This window comes from Nematostella vectensis, chromosome 13 (genome assembly GCF_932526225.1).
Source record: "Nematostella vectensis chromosome 13, jaNemVect1.1, whole genome shotgun sequence".
Classification (NCBI taxonomy): domain Eukaryota; kingdom Metazoa; phylum Cnidaria; class Anthozoa; order Actiniaria; family Edwardsiidae; genus Nematostella; species Nematostella vectensis.
Window position 1 is genome coordinate 304,464 of NC_064046.1, and position 15,389 is coordinate 319,852.

The window sequence follows — 15,389 nt, forward strand, 5'->3', positions numbered from 1 at the left end:
GGGGGGGGGGGGCATATATTTCAACGCCTCGGCACAGCCTCAGAATTTTTAACCCTAAATCGTCGATTTTTTAGTTTTATATAGATTTACCTTAGTAGTATTTTGTTGCACCTATTTCATCATATTCTCAATCAACAAATGATTTCCGTTAGCTAATCATTTTTTTTTTTTCGCCACAAACAACAAGAAACAAGCTTAGCGGACCTCATGGGCGGCAAAAGCAAGAGAATATTGGGGGGAGGGGATCAACACAAATTTTTTGTTTTATCGCCGACCTCCCTCCCCTCCCCTATTTATTTTATCCACCGAGAAAATTATTGGGAGGTTGGACCCATGCGAGGGCCCTAAGAAACACAGGTATCCCAAGATTACAGTGTGTGAACACTATAGTTAGTAGTAAATATAATTCAAATGAACCGTTCATTCTACTTTGAAATAAAATCTAAACAATATTTGTACTTGATTGTTGTTTCTTCTATGTAGTCTGGATGAAATTCTATATTATCTGGGTGAGTAGTTTGCGAGCTTACGCTGTTGAAACTTATCCATTTTAACTCCGTTACCAATAATCGGAACAATGGTCAGCATTCTGGTAAATTTCTCAATAAAACTGAGAGTTTTTTTTATTGGCAGTTATTATAATACTTACAATATTGTAGCCCATTTGAAGAGTTTTAGGGGATAAGCGAGCATGATCTGGGAAAGCCCGTCCAAATAGTTAAAATCGCCCAGAAAGCATAAAATACACAGGCTTGCTTGATGTGCAATGCTCCATATATTGGCAAAGGCCGAACCCATCAGCCCACCACCTCCCACCTACTAGACAACCACTTTCCCTAGAGTGTACCCGCTTTTCCTTTATTTTAGAATGTATTTGCTTTTCTTTGTCGTTCTTGGGATGCCCTCGATTCTCTGACATGTTTCTTTGTCGTTCTTGGGATGCCCTCGATTCTCTGACATGTTTCTTTGTCGTTCTTGGGATGCCCTCGATTCTCGAACATGTTTCTGTGTCCAAGTTTAGGTGTTCTGCCACTAGGCTACGCCACCAAGCCTCGGAACCTCACTGGTTTACCTGCTCCAATAGGCGATTTGCTCTAAGAAATCACGTGAATTTTTGGGTGGTAAACTCGCGCGCGCCTTTAACTTTATGCTTGTCTTAAGGTATCCTGATATCTGAAGAGTATCAGAGTACAGTAAAAATAACGTTTTAAGGTTTACAACATCGTGGATTTGGGCATTCTACCAAAATTCCCTCGTCACCTCGTGAAGAATGCCTAAGCCTGGGTAAGCAATGTCACCCAATGCTGTACGAATCCAATGTTCTTGTTTCAGTGACAAGGTAAGCCTAAAGCAGAACGAGTGCTCTTTGTGTGTTCCATAGCTCATCAGAACCCCTTGTTCTTGTAGTACTTGATGAATCTCGTCAGATTGGTTTTCGCGGCGTCCACTACATGGGTGTGCTCTCCAAGTAGCCGACGTTCGCTCTTCACCTGTGGAAACAAGAGGATAATTATATTTTAAAAAAACTGCTTTTCACTGCTTATGATATGAGAGCTTGTGCACCCGCAAAAAATCCCACCAACATAAATAAAGTAAGCGGTGACTGAGAAGGAAAAAACGTCCAGTTCCTCCCTTCTCTGAATGTGTCTCCTTTGCGCATAATTTCAAAACGTTTGGCTCGAGAAAATAGGCCGTAAGATCAACGGATAAATGAACAACTATGGACGCGGTTACAAAAAATAGACAATCTTCAGTAATGAGCGATTTGCAATAAGAAACCACGGTGGCTTTTTGCGGTGGCAATAGACCGAGCTGTGGCCCGCCAGTCTGTGGCATTTTGGATGCGCGCGCAACATCGTGAAAACGGTCTCTCGCCCCATCACGTACCCTGGACTTGAGGACTGGCACTAGCTGCTGTAGGGTGACTAGGAGATGGATGGAGCTCGCTATGGACGTGACAAGGGGGCCGTCGGCAAACGTGTCAAAGATGGCATCAAGTGCTTCAGCCACCACCCATAGGCTAGAGGGGCTGACGGCGATGTCACGCAACACTACACCTAGGGACTGAAATAGAGAAGTGTCACGCAACACTACAACTAGGGAATGAAATAGAGAAGTGTCACGCAACACTACAACTAGGGAATGAAATAGAGAAGTGTCACGCAACACTACGCCTAGGGACTGAATTAGAGAATAGAAGTGTCACGCAACATTACAACTAGGACTGAATTAGAGAATTGAAGTGTCACACAACACTACAACTAGGGACTGAATTAGATAATAGAAGTGTCACGCAACAATATACCGAGGGACTGAATTAGATAATAGAAGTGTCACGCAACACTACACCTAGGGACTGAATTAGAGAATAGAAGTGTCACGCAGCATTACAACTAGGACTGAATTAGAGAATAGAAGTGTCACGCAACAATATACCGAGGGACTGAAATAGAAGTGTCACGCAACACTACAACTAGGGACTGAAACATAAGTGTCACGCAACACTACACCTAGGGACCGAAATAGAGAAGTGTCACACAACACTACAACTAGGGACTGAAATAGAGAAGTGTCACACAACACTACAACTAGGGACTGAAATAGAGAAGTGTCACGCAACACTACAACTAGGGAATGAAATAGAGAAGTGTCACACAACACTACAACTAGGGACTGAAATAGAGAAGTGTCACACAACACTACAACTAGGGACTGAAATAGAGAATTGTCACACAACACTACACCAAGAAACACTGGACCAAGAACATGTATTCAATTACTGTTATTCAATTATTATTATTATTATTATTATTATTATTCCACAACAAACTGTAGAACCGACAACAAGAAAATACTTTGTAATAGGGTGAGCAAACAGATGCACAGAGACACAAACAGTCCTGGCAAGCCCAACCCCAAGAGACTAAAGGTATGGAAATATGGGCAGCAAAATCATACAACATTTGTGGCAGCATTTGCAAAAAAAATCGAAAGCGATGTTGCGTATTTTACTACCAGCGAACAAACTTTTATCGCAGCAAAGGATAGACTGGTTCTTGCTGTTGATCTGCCATCTTTTTTTCTGCGTGACACTGATGTGCGACTCTCGTTCAACCAATCACAAACGCCGGTAGTAAAACGCGCAACGTCACTTACAAACTTTTTTTTGCAGCAATTCTGCCACAAAAGTTGTAGGGTTTTCCTGCTTGTATTACCGTACCTTAAGGACAAGAAATTAGAGATTTAATGTGACACTTGATTATGAGAAAGAAATGGACTAAAGGCAAGAGAAAAGATCAAGCACTAGTTCTGTAGTTCTGAGAAGGATTCCACAAGAACTTCTTGTGTTTCATGGAGTAGACCTTAAAAACTATAGGCCACCATAAAAAGAGAGTACCTTGAGCACATCCCCTGTGTCGTCCCTTGTTGCTGCTAGCTTCCCGATGTAGCCAAGCGTGCTGATCAGCTTAACTCTAATTGCCTCACAGCTTGCATTAGTTGTGCACTGGCACAGAATGGAGACTTGGTCTGTTGTGACGTACTGCACAACAAGAGAGTACAATTATCATAAACTCAAGCAAAGCACTGCCTAAAGCAATGGTTAAATTGGGCCGAGAGTCAATGAGCTCCTCTTTTTTTAGCTCTCATATGGTTGCAATTAAAAAAATCTTTCAGAGGTCATGAGAGTGGTCACAGTTTTAGCAAAGAATCAGTGCATGCTATATATGTACAAAGGCATGCGCTGCTCATATATCTTCTCAGAAAAAAACAAATCTGACTTCAGGGATGATTACTGTGATTATACCTTCAGGGATGATTACCGTGATTATACCTTCAGGGATGATTACCATGATTATACCTTCAGGGATGATTACCGTGATTATACCTTCAGGGATGATTACCGTGATTATACCTTCAGGGATGATTACTGTGATTATACCTTCAGGAATGATTTGAGAGGAAGCCAATACCTGAGGTGTCCTGGCTGAAGCAAACTTGTCCATGAGTGAGCGCATGACTCCTGTTGCTGCTTCCAAAAAGTCCTCCTCACTAGTAACATACCTCCTACCTGAAAACACAGGGACACAAATTGCAGAAATACTGGATAAATGTCACAGTGTTGTTTGATATTATCATATCTGCATTGCGCAACTCGGACACCTCACAGATCATTCTACTAATTAGTAACGTCGGGAGAATACCCTTGCCCTTTTCAAATATTGGAACTAGCTCTCAGATAATTGTGGTCACAAATTAAACGACATCGCTAAGGGGAGGAGTGTGAGCATTAAAAAAGGCCAATCACGCCGCCGTTTTATGCTTCCGCACATGACTCAAAAAATTCATTTCCACCAGGTGATGTAACTGAGAAACTTTCAATTAAATAAAATTAAATAAACAATCAGACTTTAATCGTGGATGGTTAAGATAAGTTTTCTTGCAAATAAACTGCACTTTTTTCAATTGTAAGCAATAACAAAAAGTGGCTGATCGACATTCTGGAAGATATCACAGGAAGCGTCTTGTCCACAAAAACTACTTTCAGGGTGTAGTTTGAAAGAACAGAGAAAAGCTTACAGTCACTTGAGTAGGTCAGATCAAATAACGAAGTCCATAGTTGACCTAGAGCATCCATGCCTCCTAGGAGCTCTGTTTCCATGGCAGCAGTGATGTTGTTTAGACAGATGAGAGCTCTTGTCTGAACCATGCTTAAACTGCAACACAAAACAGGCTTTTGAGTATTGAAAGCAAAAAAGGAAAGGGTGAAAAATTGTTATTGCATTTACCTTGTGAGAATCTCTTTACCACATTCTAGGCTGGATAACGATTCATAAATCTTGATATCACCAAACAGTGCTTTTTCTAAAACCTAAAAACAAAATTCATAAACTCACCATACTGCTAGGAATCTAGCCAAGTCAAGTCCAAGTCAAACAACACTTGTAGGCAAACAAGTCTGGTGCTTTATAGTAGGTGACAAAATGCTTGAAAATGTGATTTCATTTTCAAAATTATTTATGCCCAAATGATCTTGGTTGAAAACAAACATCCAGATAAAAACATGTGAATTACAAAAAATATCATAAATTGTGCATTTAAGGCATAATGGAGAAAACAAAATTATTTTTACAAATAAAATAAATAAATAAAAAAAAAGATGTTCAAAGTCTGCAAATTTGTTCAAAGTCTGAGCCCTGCAAATTTTTGCCACAATTTTGAGTACCTTTTTTGGAATTTCCACATTTATCAAAGCATTTACCATCTCTGCTGCTAGGGTGTGGGCACTTTGCTAATAATAGAGAAACACATGAGGAAACAGTCTTAGATAATATAGAACATCATTCAGCTCATATAACCAGGGATCATTTTACCTCAATAGCATAATAATAGTGTATATTTATCATGGTACATAACATGTTCACATAGTTACCATGTCGGCATCTTGTTGTTGCATGGCATCTTCATCAAATTCCTCGTCAGATGTATCGCTTTTCACATCAGAGACATCTTCCCATTCATCCTCACTAGAGTCTAAAAAAAATGTCAGTATTTGCATTCAACACATGCCATAGACAATAAAGACAATAAATAATAGACATACAGTAAAATATAGACAATTCTAACACATGCCATATTATGTAAAGGACACCCAAACCCCCTATAGGTATGGTCTCAGAGTTCCCCCCTCCCTCAACTTGAAGCTAGTCCTCATTAGAAATCTGACTTATCTGATAAGAGGAGTTCTGCTACAGTATTTGCTATTCTAAATAGATATTGTCTGTGGCCTACTGTCTGTGTTTCAGTCATCTCATGCCTCATCATCGCTGCAGTCAAGTTTTATTTTTAACATAAGTATTAGAAATGAGGGCTATCTGCTAGAAAAAGATATTAATATTTACCTATTTATCTATTCCTAAATGTATTGTTAAAATGCTAGCCTTGTAAAATAAAGGACATTGTATTGTATAGTAAAACCTCTCCCTCCAACTGTACTACCTGGCTTTGGTGAGGGTTTGTAAAGATAGCCTACCATCAGAGTAACAAACATTGGCAAGTATTTCTAGAGATAACTGTTGTGCATTCAGCAACATCAGAACATCATCCGCCTAAAGGGCAAAACAATGAGTAAGAGGGTGAAATCAGCTTGAGGGGGGAGGGGGGAGGGGGGAGGGGGGAGGGGGGAAGGGGGAGGGGGGAGGGGGGAGGGGGGCAATTGCAAACACATTAAGCTTGTTTAAGTTGTCATTCCCGCAAGACTTTGTCGAGTGCACAGTCACAGAATATGGCACCATAGGCCAGCATTCCCAGCCGTTCTTTTACCTTCCCAAATACAAGATAATGAAATGAAATTAGAGGTAAGACCACCAGCTTAGCAAAGCCCGAGCCAGGTTTAAACATCCCAAGCATTTCTCAAAAACACCAAGCAACCAATTGAAGAATTGAAGCCAAGCATTACTCAATTGCTCCAATTATTAGTTACTACACTGTTCACAATCATCAGCATTATTCACCTTTTTCACCTCAGGGAGCATCTTTGCCAAGATGTCAAAACAGTTGACATCCAGCACCTGCGACAACACCTTCACAACGGCCTGCACCAGCTCACTGAATCCACAGACGGGAATGGAGTGGCGCACATTATACAGGATGCCTGCACTCAGCACCTTTACCAACATCATGCTGCTTGACGGCACCTCGGCCATCAGGGACTTCTCAATGCACTTCATCAGTTCACTGTTGCCGCAAAGGGCTTGGGCTGCCATGGTATTGTCTTCTGTCACGGTGTGCAGACATTGGGCTAAATGACAGTAGACAACATAGTCATGAGACACTGTATCAGGTTGTACTAGCTTGCTTGTGGTGACCTGTTTGGGGCATGTCATTGGCAAAGCATGTGTTGGGTCTAGTGATGGGCCCTGGCCAAACAGAACAATCATATCCCCAGCCATTGGGCCCTTTTTTTTGTTTTACAGACATGTAACATGTAGGAGTCTACAATAGTTGTGCATTAAACACGAAGGCGTAGTATAAAAGGGTGCTTCCATTGGAAGCATTTGTCAATCAACCGCCGTGGAGTGAGGATCAAATTCAAGATGGCAGCCCGAGTCAAGTACAAAACACAGAGGGGAGAGGTTTCAAAGCGCTTCCTGATGTATAAAAATGCCAATTCTACCTTCTAGTCCGATAGAATGTGTAAAACAGGAAACTCAGTAGAAGTAAAGCTACGAAACCAACATGATTTATGCAAAAAAGGAGCAAACGCATGATCGGAAAACAACGATTTCAAACCTCAACAAAAGGTGTTTTTTTATGCCTAAAATTTACTTTTCATAGCTTTAAAATTCAGAAAACAGGATTTAAATTAGTCATCAGAAGCTACTAGGTACTTAAAGTGGCTGGGAAACTCTGTTTTGCTAGAAAATGCATCTCGACTTTGTCCACATTACTGCCGACAGAAGTAATGCAGGCCTTCTATAGAAAAAAAAGATGTTGTTTGTAGATCAAATCTTGCTTTTCTCTTGTTTGTTTAAATTTTTACATCGCCTTGAGCTCGGACAAGATTGTTTTGTGGTGTGTGAAGTTTTAATTCTATTTACAAGCTACTATAAGTTGGAATTTAAGTATAAATATGTAATAAATGGAAGTGTTTTTTATCGTTGGGATCAGTCCATTATTTGTATTCTAGTAATGTTAACTAAAAAATTTATTAAATCTTTGTCTGAATTAATTGGGGGCCAAACTTGCATGTTGAATCTATTATATAATTTATAATCAATTATATGATTTCATCCTAGCTATACCCAAGAAGCAAGTCATGGTGACATCTGAATAATCAACAAGGGGGGGGACGTTGGGGGGTGCTCAATACCGCAATACCACACAAAATTTCCGAAAATACCGCATTACCGCACAAAAAATCAAGAATATCGCATACAGAAAATAGTCGTTCGTAAAACAAGCGTTATGGTACGAACTGTACCGATTACTAAGCTCTAAAAGAATATGGGCGGAAATGACGAACGTGTCCGGCCGTATGTCTGTGGTTTTTATTACATATTACACACATCTTTATGCAGTTTCTATAAAGAATCTCTAAATAATCTAAATAAACAATCCTGCGCACCGTAGAACGACAAAAATCACGCAATACCGCTGTTTGAAAATACCGCGTAAAAATAACGCCGATACCGCAATACTGCAAACACCAACGTCCCCCCAACAAGATATATTCCTCAAGAAAAAGCAGATACATAGACATATACAGTATTACATTTTCCATGATATTTTTAATCATAAACATTCCTTTGTAAAGGAAACATGTTTTGTTGCTATAAGATTAATTGATATGTTAGTGAAGTATATAAAGCAACCAGTCATATTTTATAAACTGCATTATAGATTATACTTTTGAATACCAAAATGCTTTCTTTTTTATACATTGAGTTCAAGACTTCTCATTCTTACAGTAAAAGCAAGTGTAGATACAGGGAGGATATCCATTGAATGAAAACAGTAAAAGTCATGTCTCTATTTTGTATAAGTAACTTATAAAGTATAAAACATATGTTTGGGTAAACCCTTTATAAAACCAAGGATCCAGACCGGTTTTGGACAAATAGATACAAAAGCTAATTCAATTGTTATTATTTCTATTTCTATTATTTCAATTTGTTATTATTTGTAGTCATCATAGATTGCATGATAAAAACAAAATACTATAGGTGCATTCTGATCCAAAATGCCAAAATATCAGGCATTTCTTTAGTAGCCTTTCAGTGGTTTGGTGTACATATATGTGTAAGTATACAAGCTGATATATTGTACAAAGGGTTATCTGCTGTTTCTGTGAGCCAGTTATGCACTATCGAAAAAAAAATTGAAACAAATGTTTTCTTTATATTGTATACTACTCCCTTGTTTTGTACAGACAAATAGTAAGTGTTGCATTTTATTGGCATGGTACTAAGCCCTACTTTTAACCCTACATCTGATAAATTAGCAAGAGGGCACAATGGTCTAATGACCAAGTGCTCTACAACAAATCAAGTTGACTGCACTATACTCCCTATATAAACAGGTGTACCTAGTACTCTGTTTAGTATACTTATAAATGACAGACATGGTGAGGGTAAGTTAACAAATTTCCTTAGCCTTTCCTTATGTTCTGGATCAAGAAGTCTGGTACTAACAGCAGGATAGCACAGAAAGGACCCAAGGTAAAGACCACCCTAGATAATGTAATATCAGAGTTTCACTTGCACACTTCCTGGATACCGCTGAATTTTTTTTTCTTATGAAACTGGGGTCATTTGCCTAAGCCTGATCATGGTAAACATGTATTGATCAACTATTAAATTTGGTGGAAAGATAATAAAGACAGATTGACTTCCTGTCAAGGGAGAAGTCAACTGGGGGTTCAACATCCCCTGACCTGCCCACCACACCAAATTTTCTTCCAGCTCAGGTAAATGTCAAAACACTTTATGGATTTTTGGTTAATTCTTGAACAGATGTACAACAACAGATAGGCACACTTTGCATTTTTGTTTTACACCTGTTGCAGCAACAAGAAAGTAGAAATAATGGCAGGCCCATAGCCAGGGGGGGCTCGGAAGAACCACCCCACTGGACTGGAAGGTCCGCTCTAATGAAGGAAAATTGAGTACTACTGCATGCTAGGGTGAGCTACCTATAAGATGGTCCGCTAAATGGGTAAACGAACCCCCCCCCCCCCCCCCCCCCCCCGCTCAAAATCATGGCTACGGGCCTGAATGGTTTGACTAGAATAAGTTTTACTGAAGTGTCCTCTTACACTACAGCTGTAAAGTGACTTATGAATAATAAAATATATATATGATGTATCTTGACTTTATACCTGATGTTTGCTGCTTATGTTTAGTTCTAATGTCCTGCTTTGTTGTATGCTATTTTTCAGTACAGAACTTATTAAAACACATATTATTTTTTGCAATGTCTTTTTTCTTCCTGTCTTCCTTGCCTCCCATTTTAGGGGCTTCTTTCCATAGCACAATGCTCTTCATATTTCCCCGAATGTCTGATTGAAATACAAATCATGCTACTGGCCATGAAAAGTGTGAAGAAATGAGGCAGAATCGCTCCACAAAACATGTTTTCTAAACACGCTAAGAATGGCAAAATTTAGCTCTGTTTGTAACCCATTGCACGCATAATCCCTTAGGATAGACTGCTAAGCAATGACTGTGGTCATTGCGGGCCCAAGCTCACCAAATCCTTTGCTAGGAGAGTCTCTAGGGAAGGTATACATACCAAAAATGGCGTCGAAGGGAAAGGCCGATATTTGAAATCACGCCGTAAATGTATGAATTCTAAGAAAAATATGCATTTTTCGCTGCCAAGAAAGGCTTGAAGTACAAATCAAAGATATATTTTCTTTCATTTGGGAAATTATTTATTCATTGGATATCAAATTATTAGATTTGGGGGCATTCTTTATTGACTGGGCTCGTAACAGTAATGGCCGCCATGTTGGACTTTCTCATCATTTGAAAAATGGGGGCAGGGCTTAGGCCCTTTTATACCGCGCCTTCGTGTTTAATATGAAGAAATTGAATAACATAGGCTTTCTAGGAAGGCGATGTTTTTTTATAAAAATCCACTCAGCAAAATTTGTTGATAAGACCCACCTGCTGGTATGGCGAGGGAGACTGGATAGATATCTGTGTTCAGACACAGCACCAGGTTCGGAAGCAGGCCTTGGGCATTGAAGATCTCTACAGCTGTCGCACTACTCTCACTAATAAAGGGGGAGAAACAGATAGACATACTGCTCTCACTAATAAAGGGGGAGAAACAGATAGATTACTGCTTCAAAGGGGGCAAACAAATAGACAATCATACTGTTTTTACTAGCAAGACAGGTACATAACTATTTGTGTGGATGGCACAATAGAGCTAGGCCTAAATCAAGTTCCCCCATGTGTGTATTGTTGGTAAAGTCACTGAGGGGGAGACTTTATTGGGTCTCCAGTGGTCCCTTCGATTCAAAGGAATGTTAGGTAATTATTTACCATGCATGTTTCCTCATAACATACCAGACATTCCATAGCAAGCTGATGGCTTGTATAACTAGAGTAACTGTCTGTTGCTGCAATTTAGAGTTCTCTGGTCGCTCCATGACTGCCGTCAACGACTCCAGGGACTACAAGAAAAATATTTCATTCATATAATCAATACAATGTCACAGGAAAACATTTTAGGGGATACAGTATGCTACAAAAAGAGTCTGTTTAGCAACAAGGAGGCATGCTAAAACCTTTAATTCTCCATTAATTGACTGAATCTTAGTGCCATGTGGCCTCAAAAGTAAATCTATTGAGCTTAAAACCAAATTTAAACACCTGTTTGATGAATGAGGTCAAAGGAGTCATAAGGTCTTGTTCCACCATCTTGACACACACATCAGTCCCCCCACTGACGCTCAGATTCCTTTACAGGGACAAAAGAAAGCTTCTTAGTAGTGGGTCAAGACCATTCATCAGGCCCCCAGGCTAGGGGGTGTGGCTGCGGCACACCCACTCACACAGCCTATTTCTCCTTTAGATGAGAATAACTCCAAAAACATCCTTGATGACTCAGGGAAAACGAGTGCAATTTGAGAATATTCTTACTGTAGCATCAAAGTGGAAATGTGGCTTCTATTGACTTTGGAATTTTAGTTGGGAGCAAATGTCTAGCCATTGGCCAGCATAGACCATGGCAGAGAAACAGCAATTGACAATGGATAGAAAAAGTTAGCCTTTTGGAGAATTCAAAACTTCTTTTTCAGCTTCCAATAGAGCTAGCACCACACACAACGACTGATATACTTAAAAAAAAATACAGCAAAAACATAGCTGTAGGCTGTGAACTTACTAATAACAGTTTACTTAGATAGAATGCTTAATGGCTTGTGGGAATCCGTCTTGAATACTAATGAAGCCCCAATCAAAGCAATAAGAGTCATTATATATTCATGATATCACCCCCCTTTCCCTCCCCTCCCCCCCTACAAACCTGAGTGCACCTGCAGCAGCTTCTTGGACTGATCTGTTGCTGTCAATCAGCAAGGGACCCAGTCTTCTCACCACATCCTGGTTGAGGAGGACCGGGACTGCACCAGGCTCAAACACAAGGTTAGCAAGACCAGCGCAGGCACACTGCTTCTCCTCTAGAGTAGAGCTTGACAGCTGGAGGGAATATATAAACTTTAAAATGATAAGTGCAAGAAGAGCACAAACACACTCCTCTAGGGTAGAGCTTGACAGCTGGAGGGAATATATAAACTTTAAAATGATAAGCGCAAGAAGAGCACAAACACACTCCTCTAGGGTAGAGCTTGACAGCTGGAGGGAATATATAAACTTTAAAATGATAAGCGCAAGAAGAGCACAAACACACTCCTCTAGGGTAGAGCTTGACAGCTGGAGGGAATATATAAACTTTAAAATGATAAGCGCAAAAAGAGCACAAACACACTCCTCTAGGGTAGAGCTTGACAGCTGGAGGGAATATATAAACTTTAAAATGATAAGCGCAAGAAGAGCACAAACACACTCCTCTAGGGTAGAGCTTGACAGCTGGAGGGAATATATAAACTTTAAAATGATAAGCGCAAGAAGAGCACAAACACACTCCTCTAGGGTAGAGCTTGACAGCTGGAGGGAATATATAAACTTTAAAATGATAAGCGCAAAAAGAGCACAAACACACTCCTCTAGGGTAGAGCTTGACAGCTGGAGGGAATATATAAACTTTAAAATGATAAGCGCAAGAAGAGCACAAACACACTCCTCTAGGGTAGAGCTTGACAGCTGGAGGGAATATATAAACTTTAAAATGATAAGCGCAAAAAGAGCACAAACACACTCCTCTAGGGTAGAGCTTGACAGCTGGAGGGAATATATAAACTTTAAAATGATAAGTGCAAGAAGAGCACAAACACACTCCTCTAGGGTAGAGCTTGACAGCTGGAGGGAATATATAAACTTTAAAATGATAAGCGCAAGAAGAGCACAAACACACTCCTCTAGGGTAGAGCTTGACAGCTGGAGGGAATATATAAACTTTAAAATGATAAGCGCAAGAAGAGCACAAACACACTCCTCTAGGGTAGAGCTTGACAGCTGGAGGGAATATATAAACTTTAAAATGATAAGCGCAAGAAGAGCACAAACACACTCCTCTAGGGTAGAGCTTGACAGCTGGAGGGAATATATAAACTTTAAAATGATAAGCGCAAGAAGAGCACAAACACACTCCTCTAGGGTAGAGCTTGACAGCTGGAGGGAATATATAAACTTTAAAATGATAAGCGCAAGAAGAGCACAAACACACTCCTCTAGGGTAGAGCTTGACAGCTGGAGGGAATATATAAACTTTAAAATGATAAGCGCAAGAAGAGCACAAACACACTCCTCTAGGGTAGAGCTTGACAGCTGGAGGGAATATATAAACTTTAAAATGATAAGCGCAAAAAGAGCACAAACACACTCCTCTAGGGTAGAGCTTGACAGCTGGAGGGAATATATAAACTTGAAAATGATAAGCGCAAGAAGAGCACAAACACACTCCTCTAGGGTAGAGCTTGACAGCTGGAGGGAATATATAAACTTTAACATGATAAGCGCAAAAAGAGCACAAACACACTCCTCTAGGGTAGAGCTTGACAGCTGGAGGGAATATATAAACTTTAAAATGATAAGCGCAAAAAGAGCACAAACACACTCCTCTAGGGTAGAGCTTGACAGCTGGAGGGAATATATAAACTTTAAAATGATAAGCGCAAGAAGAGCACAAACACACTCCTCTAGGGTAGAGCTTGACAGCTGGAGGGAATATATAAACTTTAAAATGATAAGCACAAGAAGAGCACAAACACACTCCTCTAGGGTAGAGCTTGACAGCTGGAGGGAATATATAAACTTTAAAATGATAAGCGCAAGAAGAGCACAAACACACTCCTCTAGGGTAGAGCTTGACAGCTGGAGGGAATATATAAACTTTAAAATGATAAGCACAAGAAGAGCACAAACACACTCCTCTAGGGTAGAGCTTGACAGCTTGAGGAAATATATAATCACTAGAATTATAACAATCATCAAAATAATAAGCGCAAGGAAAACACAAGAACACCCATTTAAGGTTCAGCTAGACATCCCAGGGAAAATCACAGTAAACAGGAGCTTTCTAATAGATTGGCTACTTCCTAAGGCAATTACAAAATAAAGATGGATTGTGATAGACGGAAATCTACAGTCCAATCACAACCACAGATTCAGTTCGATAAAAGTGCCATAAGGCCGGTGATGTGTGCAGTGTGAAAATTTATGATGATGATGATTATGATGATGTTGATGTTGATGGTGCTGATGATGATGATAAGAAGTAGGAGAAGATGATAATAATGACGATGTAGATGTTGATGGTAATGATGATGATGGTGAGAAGGAGGAAAAGGAAAATTATGTTTATGACGATGTTGATGGTGATGATGATGATGGTGAGAAGGAGGAGAAGGATGAAGAAGAATGCAGAACTGACAAACAGGTCATAAAGGTCGAGTTTTGGTTATGCACTAGCCATTTGAAACCTACCACCCCCATGGTTCCTGGGAAGGGTGGGGATTTGACTTTGACCCTGTACAAAACAGGATGCTGAATATAGGCAACTACCTGACATTTAAGACAATGAATCATCTGAAATAAGCCTTTCTTTCAAAGCCAGTAAACCCCAGTGAGTACATTTGTGCCAATAAGCACAAGTGAAGATGAAACAATCGACTTGATTCATTTGCCTGCATTTGCAGTGAATACGGCTCATGGATAATACGAGGTTTGAACTTAGCCTAACAAACCTAATACGAGGTTTGAACTTAGCCTAACAAACCTAATACGAGGTTTGAACTTAGCCTAACAAACCTAATACGAGGTTTGATCTTAGTCTAACAAACCTAATACGAGGTTTGAACTTAGCCTAACAAACCTAATACGAGGTTTGAACTTAGCCTAACAAACCTTCTGCAGCAAAGGAAGTGTTTTTCCTCCCAAGTTCCCATTGCTTTGATCTTGTTCTTCGAGGGCATCTCTAACGCTTGGTAAACCGGTAGGCTTGTCTCTCAGTTTACCGCGCTTTTTCCCCTTTGTTTTCCCCATTTTGGAAAGAAAAAAAAAGAAAATACTAGAATTACAGAATTTCGTCCGCCATGTTGAAAGATGCACTGAGAGAGGAGCACGTGGGTCGATTAGGTAACACCGCTGAAGATTAACACAGGGTACCCATAGTTATCAAAATTGCATAGAATTCTGAACTTAAATTCTGCCTATCCGATGAAAATAACTGTATGCTCCCCAAACCATAGCCTACAATAA

The 15,389-nt window shown here is 39.9% G+C and overlaps 1 protein-coding gene across 3 annotated transcripts; it reads right to left on the reverse strand.

Moving 5' to 3' along the window:
- Positions 1-587: 587 nt before the first annotated feature.
- On the reverse strand, positions 588-15,262 carry LOC5501233 (HEAT repeat-containing protein 3). 3 transcript variants are annotated; one of them, XM_032369572.2, is made up of 15 exons: positions 15,036-15,261; positions 12,037-12,209; positions 11,382-11,469; positions 11,076-11,182; positions 10,668-10,777; positions 6,513-6,799; positions 6,032-6,107; positions 5,432-5,532; positions 5,225-5,290; positions 4,788-4,870; positions 4,579-4,715; positions 3,972-4,069; positions 3,398-3,541; positions 1,888-2,064; positions 588-1,490 (listed from the first exon to the last, which is right to left on the reverse strand). In XM_032369572.2, exons 1-15 carry the CDS (start codon positions 15,171-15,173, stop codon positions 1,386-1,388), a joined length of 1,890 nt encoding a protein of 629 aa, XP_032225463.2. In that variant the 5' UTR covers positions 15,174-15,261; the 3' UTR covers positions 588-1,385. The 3 variants fall into 3 exon arrangements, with proteins under 3 accessions (XP_032225463.2, XP_032225464.2, XP_032225465.2); XM_032369573.2 differs by lacking the exon at positions 5,225-5,290 and having other exon boundaries at positions 15,036-15,262; XM_032369574.2 differs by lacking the exons at positions 588-1,490; positions 1,888-2,064 and adding an exon at positions 2,303-2,356 and having other exon boundaries at positions 15,036-15,262.
- Positions 15,263-15,389: the final 127 nt, after the last annotated feature.

Bases quoted from the DNA above. Each gene is read 5' to 3' on its own strand.
- LOC5501233 (XM_032369572.2), bottom strand. From the start codon at position 15,173: ATGGGGAAAACAAAGGGGAAAAAGCGCGGTAAACTGAGAGACAAGCCT. The intron at 11,183-11,381 runs GTGTTTAAATTT...TTTTTCTTGTAG, and splicing joins TGACCTCATTCATCAAACAG to TCCCTGGAGTCGTTGACGGC. The intron at 6,800-10,667 runs GTGGGTCTTATC...ACTGTCATTTAG, and splicing joins CTCCCTCGCCATACCAGCAG to CCCAATGTCTGCACACCGTG.